This window comes from Rhinopithecus roxellana, chromosome 13 (genome assembly GCF_007565055.1).
Source record: "Rhinopithecus roxellana isolate Shanxi Qingling chromosome 13, ASM756505v1, whole genome shotgun sequence".
NCBI lineage: Eukaryota > Metazoa > Chordata > Mammalia > Primates > Cercopithecidae > Rhinopithecus > Rhinopithecus roxellana.
This window is the reverse complement of record NC_044561.1, coordinates 2488668-2506567: the sequence shown is the minus strand read 5'-3', so window position 1 is coordinate 2506567 and position 17900 is coordinate 2488668. Positions and strand designations below refer to the sequence as shown.

The 17900-nt window shown below is 47.6% G+C and overlaps 1 protein-coding gene across 2 annotated transcripts in view; it reads right to left on the bottom strand.

Annotated features, from left to right (window-relative positions):
- FAM227A (family with sequence similarity 227 member A) overlaps positions 1 to 17900 on the bottom strand; it is a 69117-nt gene that overhangs the window by 37360 nt on the left and 13857 nt on the right. For both annotated transcript variants that reach the window (XM_010389244.2, XM_010389245.2), the window contains 5 exons: positions 12645 to 12746; positions 12049 to 12153; positions 10057 to 10180; positions 7315 to 7422; positions 4278 to 4357 (listed from right to left, as the gene is read on the bottom strand). In XM_010389244.2, coding sequence (XP_010387546.2) covers positions 4278 to 4357; positions 7315 to 7422; positions 10057 to 10180; positions 12049 to 12153; positions 12645 to 12746 — 519 coding nt within the window. The remainder of the gene's footprint in view (positions 1 to 4277; positions 4358 to 7314; positions 7423 to 10056; positions 10181 to 12048; positions 12154 to 12644; positions 12747 to 17900) is intronic.

Here is a 17900-nt window from a genome sequence, read left to right as displayed (position 1 = left end):
TCAGATCCTCCTGGTGTAGCTGAGAGGGCTGGTGGACAGACCAGTGCAAGTTCCAGGAGAGGCCAGGACGAAGGTGGGTCACTGGCATGTGGGCGGTATTTGAAGCTACCAGACCAGATGAGGTCACCCAAGGAGAATATGTAGATATAGTAAGGAAGGGGGCTTGGGAAAGAGTAGACTGACAGGACAAGGAGCTGGCAGAGAAGATGGAGAGGGGTCAGCCAGTGAGGAAGGAAGACACTGTCAAAAGTCTAGCAACAAAGAAGCCAAGAGAACAAAGCGTCTCAAGAAGATGGGAGTGGTCAACCACACCAAACAGGTTAGAGGATTGACTCAGTCCAAGCCAGTGGGGTCCCCGCGCTCTTGCCAAGAGCAGCTGCAGTGGCTGCCGAGGGTAGGAACCTGACAGGAGTAGCCAGGCAGAGATGGGGTTACAGAGGCATCTTTCAAGAAGTTCTGGGCCGGGTGCGGTGGCTCACGCCTGTAATCCCAGCACTTTGGGAGGCCGAGGTGGGTGGATCGCCTGAGGTCAGGAGTTCGAGGCTAGCCTGGCCAACATGGTGAAACCCTGTCTCTACTAAAAATACAAAAAAAATTAGCCGGGCACGGTGGCACAAGCCTGTAATCCCAGCTACTCAGGAAGCTGAGGCAGGAGAATCGCTTGAAACCAGAAGGCGGAGGTTGCAGTGAGCCAAGATTGCGCCACTGCACTCCAGCCTGGGCTATAAGAGTGAAACTCCGTCTCAAAAAAAAAGTAGTTCTGGAGTGAAAGGGAGCAGAAGATGGGGATGTGGAGTCGAGATAAGAGATGCTGAAAGCACCGCTGTTCAGTGATGGGAATGACCCCACAGAACGGGAGGAAATGAGGATGCAGGAAAGAGGGGCGCTAAGGGCATCTCCTTGGGAAGCTGAGAGGGCCAAGGTTCAGAACACAGGTTGGGGACTGATCTGGGAGGGGAGCAGGACCTCTCCATGAGCACAGAGATGGCAGATGGCGAGGGTGCAGAGGGGGGCAGGATGTCTTGGTGGTGGGAAGGCACGGGCCTTCCTGCTGACTGCTCTTGATTTCTCAGTGAAGACCTTCCCTGGGTGGTGCTGGGGTGGAGGGCAGGTGGGGAAGGATGCCCTGCAGGGGAAGTGTTTCGAAGGTGGGAGAACCTGGGCATGCTAGGGCAGTACAGTGGTGCGGCCAGGCAGCGCTGAGTGCCCTTCTGAGCTAGGGGGTCGCACAGTCTTCAGAATGTCTGCAAGAAGGCACCATGGTTGTTGTACCTATTTTATACCTGTAGAAACAAAGTCTTAGGGAAGTCAAATAACTTGCCTGAGGCCACACAGCTAGAATCTGAACCTGTGAGAACACACTTTTGTTTTTTTTTTTTTTTTTTTGAGACAGAGTCTTGCTCTGTCGCCCAGGCTGGAGTGCAGGGGCACGATCTCAGCTCACTGCAACCTCTGCCTCCTGGGTTAGAGCAATTCTCCTGCCTCAGCCTCCCCAGTAGCTAGGACTACAGGTGTGTGCCACCACACCCGGCTAATCTGTGTATTTTTAGTAGAGACGGGGTTTCACCGTGCTAGCCAAGATGGTCTCGATCTCCTGACCTTGTGATCCGCCTCCCTCGGACTTCCAAAGTGGTGGGATTACAGGCGTGAGCTTCCGCACCCAGCCAGAGGAGGCTGTCTTAATAAATGTAGTCTCTAATGCCATTTATTAAGGAAGTATGTATTAGAAATAGGGCATTCAGGTACTAGAAGTGGGAATGTTCTCCTAGGGTTTAAAGATTAGCGGGGAGGCTGGGCCTGGTGGCTCACACCTATAATTGAAGTGCTTCAGGAGGCTGAGGTGGGAAGACTGCTTGAGCTAGAAGTTCAAGACCACCCACCTCTACTAAAAATTCATGGTGACATGTTCCAGCTACTCAGGAGGTTAAGGCAGTAGGATCACTTGAATCCAGGAGGTTGAGGCTGCAGTGAGCTATGATCACACCACAGCACTCTGGCCTGGGCAACAGAGTGAGACCTTGTCTCTAAAAGAATAAACCAATTAAAAAAAAAGATTGAGGGGGAAACAGCCATGATCACAGTAATAACCAAATAATTACATGAGTGCTCTGAAGGAAAGGGACATTGGTCTGTATTACAAGGATCCTCATCCAGCCCAGAGGGGCAGAAAGCTGACCCTGAGGATGAGAGTGAAGGGGGTCAGAATCTGCCATCCCAAAATAGGCCACTTTGTATAAGAATTATTTTGAGCTGAAGGCAATTGAAAAACAGCAGATGCAGGAAATCTCTTTACAATTCCACTTTCCATCTAAAAGCAGAGCATACATTTTCCTTTGTGAAGGTGTCCCTGCTTCCCATCTCCAGTACCAGGAAGAAGAGACAACTTATCACTGGAGATAGCATCCTTGAATCTGCATATACAAATCTTATTGATATATATATAGAATCTTTATCTTCCATTAGTTTCTCCCATATATTTACCTTCCCACAATTTACCATCCTGAAAGCCCAAACCTCTTTTCCTTTGTCTTGTCACATCTCCACAATTAACTGCTCTTTGTTAGGCTGGTATGTGAACTATCAGACCTAGCCACTTCCTTGAGGTTTTCACTTTTTTCCAATGAAGTCCTGTGTCATGTAAAAATATTAACATCAAATAAAATTTGAATGCCTTTTTCCTGTTAAACTGTCTGTCTTTTGTCAGTTTAACTTGTAGGGATCCATACACTTTGCCTAAGAGGGTAGATAAAAGGTTTTTTTCCCTCCCTACAAGAATCTGAACTGAGATGGAAGGATGACTATATATCTCTTAGACCAGGGGTTGGCAAACTTTTTCTGCAAAAAGCCACATGACAAATATTCGGCTTTCTAGGTCATAAAGTCTTTATTGCAAGTATTCAACTCTGCTGTTTCTGTGCAAAGGTAGTTGTAGACAATAGTAATGAATGGCCATGGCTGTGCACCAATAAAGCTTTCTTTTCAAAAACAGGCAGTGAAAGGTCTGATTCATAGTTTCTAAACCCTGCCCTGGATTTTTTTTTTTTCCAGTTCTTCAGGAAAAAAAAAAAAAAAAAAAAGCCTTTATTTGTGGCATTTGGTTAACTGCATGTTGTCAATGTCTCTGGACTTGGGAGTTGGGAGGAAATGCTGACAGTGACAATGGCAGTGGTGATGGGAGCTTACCTGGGACAAGAAGAACAGGAGGTACAGAGGCCACATACAGGAAGGGAGTGTGGTATACAAGGAACTGAAAGAAGCCCCCCATGGCAGGACCCCTAAGAGCCCAGGAGGGTGGAGAAGGGGTTGAGCTAGGCTGTGCAAGTCAGTCTACTCTAAAGGCCAGAGGAAGCATTCTGCGGTGTGGAGGGTGTAGTTTTATTGGCTAGAAGTAGGACTTTTCTTTTTTTTTTTTTTTTTTGAGACAGAGTCTTGCTCTTTCACCCAGGCTGGAGTGCAGTGGTGTGACCTCAGCTCTCTGCAACCTCTGCCTCCCGGGGTCAAGCAATTCTTGTGCCTCAGCCTCCTGAGTAGCTGGGACTACAGGTGTGTGCCACCAAGCCTGGCTAATTTTTGTATTCTTAGTAGAGACAGGGTTTCACCATGTGGACCAGGCTGGTCTTGGACTCCTGGCCTCAAGTGATCTGTCTGCCTCGGGCTCCCAAAGTATTGGGATTACAGGCGTGAGTCACTGCGCCTGGCCTGGAAGTAGGGTTTTTAGGGTCGGGGGATAGGATAGAGTCAGGTGGTGATGGGATGATGTACTTAGCTTTGCACTTTGAAAAGATGGCCCTAGAAGTATCTGAGAACCTGAGGGAGACCAGTTAGGTGCCTACTGCAGTAGTGATGGGAGCTCAAACTAGGTTGGTGGGAGTGGAAGAGTGAGAAACAGGTGGTTCTGGGAGGTATGTCAGAAGGAACATCAATAGGGCAGAGGAGAAAGTAGGTATCAGGGATGACTGCTAGGTTTCAGGTTTGCCATGAGGATTAGTGGAGAAAAAAATAAGTAAAAGCATCTTGCACTGAAGCCTACACTGAAAACATGGTTCCTTCCCTTTCGCTGCTCAATCGCTGCATTTCTGTGAATGCCCCTTAGTGCGCCACTTACCCACGGGAGACCTGGAGGCCTCCGGGGGCTCCTCACTTAGAAGATGGAGTAGACCTGGGCAAGGGGTACAGAGATGTGCAACTAACAGGAGGCCACTGATACTCCAGAAGAACCCAGGGTTTCTGAAGCTTATGGGGCCCCAAGGGGTACCGGTCTGTGCCTCCCCACTTACCTGAGGGTGGCAGAATTTCCTGCTCTGGGCTGGCTTCTGGGAGAAGGCTCTCGTACCAGCAAACAAAGAAAACTCTCTCCCTATAGAAGGGGAAAAGCTGTTATTAGTTCCTCTTATCATGGGGCAATGAAGCTTGCAGCCCAGGAGCTTGAGACAGCCTCCTTTCTGGAGAGACTGACACCCAACAGACCTAGAGTCTCTCTGTTGACTCCACCTGCTGGGCAAGTTACCCAACCCTGATCCTGTTAGACTATGAACAGTATCTCCCTCTAGGGCGAATGCACCAATTAAAGGAAATAATGTATGCACAGGACCGGGCGCGGTGGCTCACACCTGCAATCCCAGCACTTTGGGAGGCTGAGGTGGGCAGATCACGAAGTCAGGAGATCGAGAACATCCTGGCTAACACGGTGAAACCCCGTCTCTACTAAAAAAAAATACAAAAAATTAGCTGGGTGTGGTAGTGGGCTCCTGTAGTCCCAGCTACTCGGGAGGCTGAGGCAGGAGAATGGCGTGAACTCGGGAGGCAGAGCTTGCAGTGAGCCGAGATCGCGCCACTGCACTCCAGCCTGGGCGACAGAGCAAGACTCCGTCTCAAAAAAAAAAATAATAATAATAATGTATGCACAGCCCTGTGCATAGGGTAGACACTCAACCCACAGGAAAAAAAGGACTGGCTTCAGAAGAAAAACTAATTCAGAGCTCTGCAAAATTAAAATGCTTAAGTGCTTAAGAAACAATCTATCAAATTCATAGCTGTTAAATTTAATATTCATTAAAATGTCATTAAACTCAGACAATTTATGGGTTAGGTTTTTCTTCACTTTGAAAAAACTCCCTGAGTCGGCCGGGCATGGTGGCTCACGCCTATAATCCCAGCACTTTGGGAGGCCAAGGTGGGCAGATCGCTTGAGCTCAGGAGTTTGAGACTAGCCTGGGCAACGTGGTGAAACCCTGTCTTACCCTGTATTTTTGTACTAAAAATACAAAAATTAGCTGGGTGTGGTGGCGCATGCCTGTAATCCCAGCTACTCAGGAGGCTGAGGCTCCAGAATCGCTTGAACCAGAAGGCAGAGGTTGCAGTGAGCCGAGATCACGCTGCTGCACTCCAGCCTGGGTGACACAGAGAGACTCTGTCTAAAAAGGAAGGAAGGAAGGAAGGAAGGGAGGAAGGGAGGGAGGGAGGGAGGGAGGAAGGAAGGAAGGAAGGAAGGGAGGGAGGGAGGGAGGGAGGGAGGGAGGGAGGGAGGGAGGGAGGGAGGGAGGAAGGGAGGGAAAAGAAAAGAAGAGAAGAAGAAAAAAAAAAAAACTCCCTGAGTGTGCATGATGACTACTGGGAAATCATATCTATGAAGGGATCAAGAAATGGAAATGCTTAGAGAGCTAACAGGTAAAAGTGTTGGGAGGCTGAGGCAGGAGAATCACCTGAACCTGGGAGGCAGAGGTTGCAGTGAGCTGAGATCATGCCATTGCACTCCAGCCTGGGCGACAGAGCGAGGCTCTGTCTCAAAAAAAAACCAAAAAGCGTCTGGCCCTGAGTAAGTGCCAGCTTATAATTTCCAGCTAGTAACCACCACTGTGCTCTGCTCCAAGGGTTTCAGGTATTCTCTTCCTTTGTGCCCTAAACCAGGGCTTCTCAAACTAGAACGTGCTTCTAGATCACTGGAAGTCCTCCTGATCAACTGCAGAGTCGGAGTCAGTAGATGTGGAGAGATACTGATGCTGCAGGTCCTTGGACCAACACACCCTTTGACTCTCAGCTCAAACGCCATGTACTGACCTTCTCAGGACTGGACTGAATCCCTCCACTACAGCGCCCAATCCCCTGCAGGACAATTGTGTGGCCTGAATTTCCCACAAGATCATAAGGAGGTGAGGCTGGAGGTGGAACTCTACTCCAGACCTAATTGAAGACTAGCTCCCTAAGACATGCCCACCAGGCGTCAAGTCAGTTTATCATTCCCTAGCAATGACCGGACCTGGAATTTACCACCCCTTTTTCCAGAAATTTCTGAATAACCTGCCCCTTAATTTGCCTGTAATAAAAAGTGGGTATAAATGAGCCTGCAGAACTGGCCCTGAGCTCTTGTTCTCAACACACTGCTTATGGGTTAGCCCTACTCTGCAGAAGCAGTCAGAGAGCTGCAATAGTCAAGGTGAGACACTTTGTTCTACCACCAGCTCATCCTTGAATTCCTTCCTGGGCAAAGCCATGAACCTTTCCAGGCAGAAGCCCCAATTCTGGGGCTCCTTGGCCCTGCAACAGAGGGACTGGGCTTGCCTCCACCACCGTGTTCCCAGTGCTGAGCAGAGTTCAGCACCCAGAGCTCATTATGTGTCTGCTGAGTGAAACAGAAAAGCTGACCTTGGACAAGTCACTTCTCTGAGCTTTAGTTTCCTCATCTGTGAATTGGATTCAGTGTGTACTTCAGCAGGCTGTCGTGAGGATTAAATAAAACGGGCTGGCCAGGCACGGGGGCTCACGTCTCTAATCCCAGCACTTTGGGAGGCCGAGGCAGGTGGATCATTTGAGGTCAGGAGTTCATGACCAGCCCAGCCAACATAGGGAAACCCCATCTCTACTAAAAATACAAAAATTAGCTGGGCATGGTGATGGGCACCTATAATCCCAGCTACTCGGGAGGATGAGGCAGGAGAATTGCTTGAACCCGGGAGGCAGAGGTTGCAGTAAGCCAAGATCACACCACTGCACTCCAGCCTGGGTGACAGAGTGAGACTCTATCTTGAAAAAAAAAAAAAAAAAAGAGGCAGAGAGCTCATCACAGTGCCTTGCACACAGGTAGACACTCATCCTCTGGCATCCACTATTCCAATACAAAATTCCATCCCCTGCCTCCCAACAATTATGTTGTACACTACAGTCCACAAGCACGAAGAATTTTGGTGGCTAGTTTGGGGGTACCCAAGAGAGAACCTGACCAGAGGACAACAATGCCAAGGCCTCTCCTCCCTCAGTTAGATAGTGGTTGGGTATGGCAGCGGCAAAGAAGGCGGGAGGCTGTAACTGCTAACTTACCCTTTATCAGTCTTCTTCTGTGTAACATTAATTCTTCTCTGCGGAATCGCTCTGGGTCTAGTTCTGAGTAGTTCCAGCTGTCATAGCTCTGTGGGCTAGGATAGGTGCCTAAGGGAGGAGTCAAGAGTGAGAATGGGGCTGGGTGTGGTGGATCACGCCTGTAATCCCAAAACTTTGAGAAGCCAAGGTGGGAGGTCGCTTGAGCACAGGAGACCAGCCTGGGCAACATAGTGGGACCCCGTCTCTATTTAAAAAGAAATTTTAAAAAGAGTGAGAATGGATGCTTCTGCAAAAGAGGACTGGGGAGCCCCTGCTGGTTCCTGGGAGGCTGGGCTTCCAGTGTTAGCCCTGCCCCATACCAGCCTTGTGGCCTTGGGTGAGTCACTTCCTCTCTAGAGGGCTTTGGCTTCTTCATCTGGAAAACGGGGATGATGACCTTGCCCTACCTGTCGGCTGGGTGTAAGGGTCAGAACACACAGGTGTGTGAGTCCCTGACATGCTTTGCAAATGTGAAGACATCATAGTTATTTGTTTTCCATGTCCCCTGTTCTGGCTAGACCACGAGTTCCCTGAGAACAGGGGTTGGGTCTTCTTCATCTTTATACCTCCAGGGCTCTAGGTCTGGCACATAATAAATACAATAAGTGCTTAGTAAATGTTTGTTTAACGTGATCACACTTAGCTTAGTGCCAGAAATGGTTTCTCTCTATACATTTGACAGTGATGCTTCCAAGGATTACTTGAGACATTTGAGCCACTATGCAAAGCTGCTGGCTCTGCTAGACAAAGTGGACAGGGGGTTTATTTATACAGGGGATAAACTGGGGTAAGGAGGTGCAGCCTTGGATGTTAAAGGGAATAGCAAGGTGGAACGGCAAGAAGAGAAGACAGTCAGAAAATGGGAGGTAAGGTAGCATAATGGTCAAAGACCCAGCTTTGGAGTGGCACAGCCCTGGAATGAATACTTGTTCAGTGGCTCACACCTGTAATCCCAGCACTTTGGGAGGCTGAGGCAGGTGGATCACCTGAGGTCAGGAGTTTGAGACCAGCCTGACTAACATGGTGAGACCCCATCTCTACTAAAAATACAAAAATTAGCCGGGCGTGGTGGCGGGCACCTGTAATCCCATCTACTCGGGAGGCTGAGGCTGGAGAATTACTTGATCCCTGGAGGCAGAGGCTGCAGTGAGCCGAGATCGTGCCATTGCACTCCAGCATGGGCAACAAGAGCGAAACTCCATTTCAAAAAAAAAAAAAAAGAAGATTAAATGGGTGTGCAGAAAAGAGTTAATACAGCAGGCCTGAGACTGCTATCCTCAGAAAGGCCTGCTTGCGAGGATGCCTTGGCTGGCCTCTGGGAACCTGGCTAGTAAACAGTTTATTCCACTGATACAAAACTCTCTCTAATGGAAGAAGAGCGGCTCGTTGTGCCTATACTGTTGGTACAAACAATGTGGCTTATGCTGAACACCTGCCTTCCTGGAATTGTGGTACGTGACAGACAGAGGTGTCTATGTGACTATCCCAATGAAAACTTTGAGCACTCCAGCTCTAATGGGCTTCCCTGGGCAGAAGCAACACACACATGTTGCTAGCTTTTCATTGTAGGGGGATGAGTGGGTTCTGTATGACTCCTTATGGGAGGGAGGGGGCATAAGGAAGTCTGCATAAGGATTCCTCCAAACTCTACCTTTTTCCCTTATAATCCAGCTCTATTTCCTTACTACATTATTGTAATAAATCATAGTGAGACTACACTTACATATGGAGACCTGTGAGTTCTTCTAGCAAATCTTCTAACGTGAGGGTGATCTTAGGAAGCCACAACCCAATAGGAGATGTGAAAAGTGCTTACTTAGCACAGCACCTAGTACACAGGAACCTTTCTATACATGGCAGCTTTTAATGAACTTAGAAAATGTCAAGGTTGAGATTGGGGAAGGGGACTGGGAGGTGGTTGATAAAGCAGGCATCAAGCTGGTCCTGTGTGTGCTGGAGGGAGGGATACATGATTGCCCAGTGCGGGGTCACATGGAGGCTGGAAGGGTGGGATGATCTAAACTCACATACTGCTTTTGGGTTCCTGAGTCCTGCATGCATCAGCCCACAGCACACGGTTAACTAACAGGGCCGTGCTGAAACTTTGCTATCTTGTTAGGATATGGCCTTCACTCCCTGTAGATGTAGCTGAGCACAAAAAGGGGATTAAGGGCCGGGCACTGTGGCTCATGCCTATAATCCCAGCACTTTGGGAGGCTGAGGCAGGTGGATCACAAGATCAGGAGCTTGAGACCAGTCTGACCAATATGGTGAAACCCCGTCTCTACTACAAATACAAAAATTAGCTAGGCGTGGTGGTGCATGCCTGTAATCCCGGCTACTCAGGAGGGTGAGGCAGGAGAATCACTTGAATCCGGGAGGCGGAGGTTGCAGTGAGCTGAGAGCGCACCATTGCACTTCAGCCTGGGCGACAAAGAGAGACTCCATCTCAGAAAAAAAAAAAAAAAAAAAAAAAAAAAAAAGGATTAGGAAGGGATGTCTCAGAACTGTTTTGAGGAAGCAGGAAAATTTGTATTCCTTGGGGCTCCAACCACATACATACTTTGCTCTCTTTAATGTTAAGGAGAGAAAAGAGAGAATGCCTTGATGACGGGTGTCAAAGTAAACCATGACATACCTAGGTACCAGTGGAAAACATTTTTCCAGAATTGCTCTCCCCGGTGGAAAAAAGTCACCGCTCACCTGAAATCCACAGGCTCATTGTGTTACAGATGTCAGACTTGAATTCATGTGTGTTGAACCAGGACTGTGGGAAGCAGCAACAGAAGCTGGTATACATGGCTTTACTCAGAAGTGATGGCAGCCTCTGCGGAGCAAGCAGAGCTCAGGCAATGTTCTCAGCATTTCCACCCTGGCTTACGTGATTTGGGGATGAGGAAGGACTTTCTTTTTTTATATATAGTTTTTGTCATTATTGTTTAGAGACAAGGTTCTCACTGTGTTGCCCAGGCTGGATTTGAACTCCTGGCTGAAGTGATCCTCTAATCCTGTTGCCTCAGCCTTCTGAGTAGCTGGGAATATAGGTGTGTACCACTGCACTTGGTCATACTCTTTAATCTACACAATCTAAGAAGTAAAATGCGGCTGGGCGCGGTGGCTCATGCCTGTAATCCCAACGCTTTGGGAGGCTGAGGCGGGTGGATCACCTAAGATCAGGAGTTCGAGACCAGCCTGGCCAACATGGTGAAACCCTGTCTCTACTAAAAATACAAAAAAAAAAAAAATTAGCTGGGTGTGGTGGTGCATGCCTGTAATCCCAGTTACCTGGGAGGAGGCTAAGGCAGGAGAATCTCTTGAACCAAGAAGGCGGAGGTTGCAGTGAGCCCAGACTGTGTCATTGCACTCTAGCCTGGGAAACAGAGAGACTCTGTCTCAAAAAAAAAAAAAAAAAAAAGAATTAGCTAGATGTGGTGGCGCATGCCTGTAGTCCTAGCTACTCAGGAGGCTGAGGTAGGGGGGTAGTTCAAGCCCAGGAATTTGAGGCTACAGTGAGTTATGATTGCACCACGCTGGTAACAAAGCCAGACATTGTTTCTAGAGGAAAAAAAACAAAGGAAGTCCTTCCTCATCCCTAAATCATGTGAGTATTCACTTGTATTTTCTTCTAGCAATCCTTTTAGTACATATATACATACATATATACTCATATAAAAAGTATATATGTATAGTCACATTTTAAATTTTAAAATTATATGCTTATTTAAATACTACAGAAAAATATAATATGGAAAGGGAGGCTGGGCACAGTGGCTCATGCCTGTAATCTCAGCACTTCGGGAAGCCGAGGCAGTGGATCACTTGAAATCAGGAGTTTGAGATCAGCCTGGCCAACATGGTGAAACCCTATCTCTACTAAAAACACAAAAATTAGCTGGGTATGGTGGCATGCACCTGTAATCCCAGGTATTCAGAAGGCTGAGGCAGGAGAATTGCTTGAACCCAGGAATTGGAAGTTGCAGTGAGTCGAGATCATGCTACTGCACTCCAGCCTGGGTGACAGAGTGAGACTCTGTCTCAAAATAAATAATAAAATGGAAAGAGAAAGTTTCTCTTTTTGTTTGAGACAGAGTCTCGCTCTGTCGCCCAGGCTGGAGTGCAGTGCCGTGATCTTGGTTCACTGCAAGCTCCGCCTCCCGGGTTCACGTGAACCCTGCCTCAGTCTCCCGAGTAGCTGGCATTACAGGCGCCCGCCACCACTCCTGGCTAATTTTTGCAATTTAGAGACGGGGTTTTGCCATGTTGGCCAGGCTGGTCTTGAACTCCTGACCTCAGGTAATCCTCAAGCCTTGGCCTTCCAAAGTGCTGGGATTACAGGCGTGAGCCACCGTGCCCAACAGGGAAAGTTTCTTATAACCTCACTTCCCAGTGATAAGCATTGCTAAGAGTCTGGTAAATACTTTTCAGGGTTTTTTTTCTATTCATAGGCATATATATATATATATATATATATATGTTGTATAAATTGCTTTTTCACTTAAATATATCATTGCATCTCCCAATCAGTATAAATAGCTCTACTGTATTTTTGTAACTTCTGCATTGCAAGTCAGTGTATGGATTATCACGATTTAGTAATTACTCCCTTATGTAAAGAATGTTTAAGACATTCTCTTGGCATCAGAAATGAATAGAAATCTAATGTGACTTTTTTTCTAGATAGTGGCTGATGCTCACTTTTAAGAGCGCCTCTTCATAGTGGGACTTGGGTACACGAAACAAAAGTAAGGCGTAGTGCTGGGCTATCCGGTCGAACAGATTATTCTGGAGCTCCTTGTTTGGCTGCCAGGAATAGAAATGAAAAAGGAATTACTAAAATCCCTTGCTGAAACAACTGAGGGGCTGGGATTTTTAAGTCAGTATTGCTTTCATTTCCAGCAATCTTATTCTCAAGATATTTGGACTCGTTTGCTTTATGAAATAATGTGTTCATTTTTGGGGATGAGATTTACAAAGCACGTACACAGAGGCAGAGCGCTGTTGAAGACAGCGCCCTAACGCTGGCCCAGAAGTCCTGAGGTCTACTCTCAACCCTGCCTGTGACAGCCGTGCAACCAGCTCCTAAAGCCTGGGGGAGCCGCAGGGCATTGCACAATGGCTGAAGCATAGGGTGTGTGGTTGAGGCATGGATGGGGAGGGGACCGGGTGACAGGTGAGGCTGCGGGGTGCTCCATGGGATCAGAAGGGCTTGTAGCCCATGTCAAAGAGGATGGAATTGGTTCTGTAGCAAAATGACTGAAGCAAGGCAGAGAAACAAGCAGATTTGTATTTACCTGGTACCTCTCATGAAATATCCACCAAAAGCTATCCAGCCAGATGGCTCTTGGAGAAGGAGAAGAGAGAAATTTCTCTAATTCTCTCCCTGAACAGAAACGCTTGAAAAAAAATAAAATTCACATCATTATTATTGTTGTTATTCTTTTTTAAAAAATCTATCTGGAGTCAATGTATTTTAGAGTGAACAGAAAAACCACCTAATCTAGGTAAGGTCAGTGAGGCCCTATCCAGGTAATTTTACATACTCTCATTTAACTCCTATAATAGTCTTATGAGGCATACATTGTTATCTCGTAGATGAGGAAATCGAGGACCAAAGTGGCAAGTGGCTGAGCCAGGATTGGAACCCACAACTCTAGACTCTGGACAGCTGCTCCACACACCAACTACCTCCAGCTCTCACCTCCTACACTCAGCCAACAGCAACTAATATCAACAAACCAGTTACTGGGCAAACATAAACCACAGAACTCTAAGATTCTGCTGAGTTAGCAGCAAGCATATGGAATTCTAAAGTTAAAATGGAATTATCCATGAGGTCAGAGCAGCAGTATGTAGCTTCCATTGTCATACAACTGGGTCTTCACCCTTGCCCTGGCTCCAAAGCTCCCACTGTAATAACAACATGTACCATTTAGTGAATGCTTCCTGTATCTGCCCCAGGGCTAGCACCTCCTCTCACTTCTATTTTCCACAATCTATGTGGTAGGTAGTATAGTTATCCTGCTGTATAGAAGAGGAAAGTAAGGATTGAAAGGTCAGCGTTCTTGCCTGAGCTCACATGGGCCAGGAGGTTCCAAAGCCAGTAGCCGGGTCCCGGACTCACACGGGTGCCTCTCCTTTACCATCTGGAGACAGCCTGTTCTCACCATCTCCGGGATGCAGAGGGAAAGACCCTGTGGCCTTCCCCTGCAGCCTCCACACGGGTAAGATCATCATGCATGGATACACGAGCCTCATCCACTCACAAGGAGCTCTCTGAGCCCTGCTCTCTGCTTTGCCTTTCTCACCTTTCCTCGTGTTTCTTCAGACTGGCGGTCTAGTGGAGTGATTAACAGCACAGACTTGAGTGCCAGACTGCTTGGATTCAAATCCAGCTCTTTCACGTATTGGCTGTGTGACTTTGAGTAAAGTTACTGAACCTCTCTGTGCTCCATTTCTTCACACAACACATGGAGATGGTCATGGTCCCCGCCTCAAGGACTGTTGTGGGGGTTTGATGAGTGGTTCCTATTATGTGCTTAGAACACTGCCAGGCATTCAGGAAACACATGCAGGAGTATACTAGTTACTGATTGTTTATTCATTCACACTCCTCCCTCCTTTCAAAAAGAATTTCATGTCAGCTCTTCAAAAAAATATTTATTGCGCACCTACAGGTGCTCAGGATGATGCCGTAGACTCCCTGCCCTCCAGGTGTTCACAGATAAAGAGACGTTTACAACAGTGTGATAGGAATCCTGGGACAAGGCATCCCAGGGGGATGTGGAGCCCTGAGAGGGCATCTCATCTGCGCTTCAGGTCTCGGGACAGTGTTACGAGTAAAAATAACTGGATGGCCAAATGCAGTGGTTCACGCCTGTAATCCCAACACTTTGGGAGGCCGAGGCCGGGGGTGGGGGATCACCTGAGGTCAGGAGTTCGAGACCAGTCTGGCCAACGGGTGAAACCCTGTCTGTACTAAAAATACAAAAATTAGCCAGGCGTGATGATGCGCATCTATAATCCCAGGCCCTTGAGAGGCTGAGGCAGGAGAATCTCTTGAACCTGGGAGGCGGAGGTTGCAGGGAGCCAAGATCGCACCACTCCACTCCTGCCTGGGCGATAGAGTGAGAGTCTGTCTCAACAAAAACAAAACAAAACAAAAACTGGATGATGCAGCCATAAAAAAAGAATGATATCGTGACCTTTGTAGCAACATGGATGGAGCTGGAGGCACTATCCTAAGTGATCTAACTCAGAAACAGAAAACCAAATACTGCATGTTCTCACTTACAAGTGGGAGCTAAACACTGGGTATGCATGGACATAAAGATGAAAACAATAGACACGGAGGACTCTCAAAAGGGGGAGGATGATGAGGACGAGGGCTGAAAAATACTATGTCGGTACAATGTTTGCTATTTGGGAAATGGGTTCACCAGAAGCCCAGTCCTCACCAGTGTGCAATATACTCATGTCACTCACATGCACTTGTGCCCTCTGAGTCAAAATAAAATACGATGTAAGAAAATAACCGCATGATGAAGGGAATGCTGAGAGCTCCTCAGAGAGGAGGAAAGCATGTGCCCAGGCTGTGGAAGCACTTGACCCATGTGGGGTGCTCCAAGGGCTTTCTGTGCAGAGGAAGCAACGGGTGCAGGTGGTGAAGAAACAGGCAGGAGCCAGGCTACGAGATGCCTGGTGCCAGGACTGGGAGCGGTTCTGAAACTGGACCGGGGGTTGAAAAGGCACTGGTGCTGAGACATTTTCAACAGGGTAGAACACTGTGACACTGGTATTCTAGAAAGATCCCTGGTGGCAGTGTACAAGATGCACCAGAGGGGATTAGAACTGCAAGGCAGACAGCAAGCTGGGCAAAAAGGCACAGTAACCCAGACAGGAAGCTGTGGGGCCTGAACTTGACAGTGGCCAGTGGGAAGGGGAAGAGACACAGGAAAGACAGTAGTTACATCTTCCTAAGAGTGCACAGAGATAGAGATGAGGGTAAGAGAGGAGACTGGCTGATGCCCAAGTGGAAAGCTGTGTTTTCAACAAGATGGGGAGTCCTGGAGGAAAAGCAGAACGGATGGGTATGACAGCCTGAGGGCCGCTGAGGCCAGAGGCAGAGGGATGGAGGGATATGGGAGTCTGGAGTACAGTGAAGGCCCTGGAGGAAGTGACACAATTCTGAAGCAGTGATTGGTCTCATATGGGAATATGATTGTTATGGTCTGAATATGTCCCCCAAAGTTCACATATTAGAAACTTAATCCCCAGTGCAACAGTGTTGGAAGTAGGGGACTAAGAAGAGGTGACTGGGTTAGAGGGCTCCACCCTCATGAATGGATTAATGTGGTTATCTGGAGGTGGATCGGTTATAAAAGCAATTTCAGTCCTTTCGCCCTCTCTCTCTAGCCTCTCTCCCTTCCATCTTCTACCACGGGATAACACAGCACGAAGGCCCTCACCAGATGTGGCCCCTTGATCTTGAACCTCCAGAACTGAAAGAAATAAATCTCTGTTCTTTATAAATTACCAGCCTCGGATATTCTGTGATAGCAGCACAAAGAGAGTAAGACAATGACCCAGGTCCACCTGACCCCTAGGGTTTGTGCAGAGGGAGAAGACAGAGAGCAGAGGGAGGGGTCCCAAAGAACATGGGTGGTAAAGGAGCCTGGGAGACCAAGATAGTGCTGTTTGCATAGAGGGAGAATGACCCACCAAAACCAAAGGGGAAAGAATTTCAGAATGTAGGGAGTTGTCCTCTGGGTCAGTTTTACAGAGGTTATCTAATAACAGCAGAAACACAATCTTTAGATTTGATAAGGTGAAAGCTAATGATTGACTCAGGACACTTTCAGCAGTGGGTGAGGGTGGGTTGCAGCCGGATAAAGAGAGTGGAGATGAGAACACGAAGCCAGCATGTGTGGACAGCTCTTCCAAGAAGTCCCAGGCAAGGCCTGGTACAGAGCTGAGACGGCACTCCCAGGTAGGGCAAGATGGGAAGGGCTTTTGTCTCTGTGGAGCTCAGGGTTGGTGGCAGCCCCCAGACTCTAAAGCAGAGGCAAAGTTGACTGCCAAGAGTGAGGGGAGGTAACAGAGGAGAGGATTTGAGGAGGTGAGTGAAAGTTTGACATGGCCCCTAAGCAGGGTGGAAGAAGGTCCTTTCAAAGACGGGGCACAAATTTGCTTTGAGTTTCCTGGGAGCCAAAGAAAAGCAAGAAACAGTATCAGCTGTAAGGCTGAAAGCATTCTGGGAGTTACAGTTTTATTTGTAGTAAGTCTGAAGGAAAAGATTCCCCATAGGACCTCAAAAATGGGGCATTAAATAACATAGCAGTCTCTGTCCTTGGGGGCTACCAACCCCACAAATGAATTGAGAACACTCAGGCTGTGCCCAGGTGGTCTGTCAAGGCAAACTGTGCAGGAACTGCGGGTCCAAGAAGCATAATTCCAGGTGCTTCTTACAGACAACTTGAAAACAGAAGACATAAAAGGAGGAAAACAACTATAATCTTATAATCTTTTTTTATTTGTTTGAGATGGAGTCTCGATATATCCCCAGACTGGAGTGCAGTGGTGCCATCTTGGCTCAATACAACCTCCGCCTCCAGGGTTCAAGCAATTCTCCTGCTTCAGCTTCCCAAGTAGCTGGGATTACAGGCACGTGCCCCCATGCCCGGCTAATTTTTGTATTTTTGGTAGAGACAGGGTTTCACCATGTTGGCCAGGATGGTCTCGGTCTCCTGATCTTGTGATCCAACCACCTCAGCCTCCCAAAGTGCTGGGATTACAGGTGTGAGCGACCGCGCCCGGCCTATAATCTTATAACCTTATAACTCAGAGACCAGTGGTAATATCTATGTATTTCATCTAAAATTTTCCCATGTGTGCACTTACATAGATTGAATTGTTGGCCAGGCGCAGTGGCTCACACCTGTAATCCCAGCACTTTGGGAGGCCAAGGATGGGGAGGGGAAGATGGCTTGAGCCCTGGAGTTTGAGACTAACCTGGGCAACCTAGCAAGACCTTGCCTCTACAAAAAAAATTTTTTTTAAAAACTAACCAGTGTGGTGGTGCATGCTACTCAGGAGGTTGAGGCGGGAGGATCACTGAGTCTGGGGGTTTGAGGCTGCAGTGAGCTATGACAGTGCCACTGCATTCCAGCCTGGGTGACAGAGGGAGACCCTGTCTCCAAAAAGTAAGAAAGAAAGAAAAAGAAAGAAAGAGAGAGAGAGAGAGAGAGGAAGGAAGGAAGGAAGGAAGGAAGGAAGGAAGGAAGGAAAAAAGAAAGAAAGAAAGAAAAAGAAAGAAAGAAAGAAAGAAAGAAAAGAAAGAAAGAAAGAAAGAAAAGAAGGAGAAAGAACGAAAAAAGAAAGAAAAAGAAAGGAAGGAAGGAGAAAGGAAGGAAGAAAGAGAAAGAAAGGAAGGAAGGAAGAAAGGAAGAGAAAGAAAGAAAGAAAGAGGGAGGGAAGGAAGAAGGAAACAGAAAAGAAAAGAAAAAAAGAGAGATTAAGCATACTAATATCCTTTGTAGTGATTGGCAACA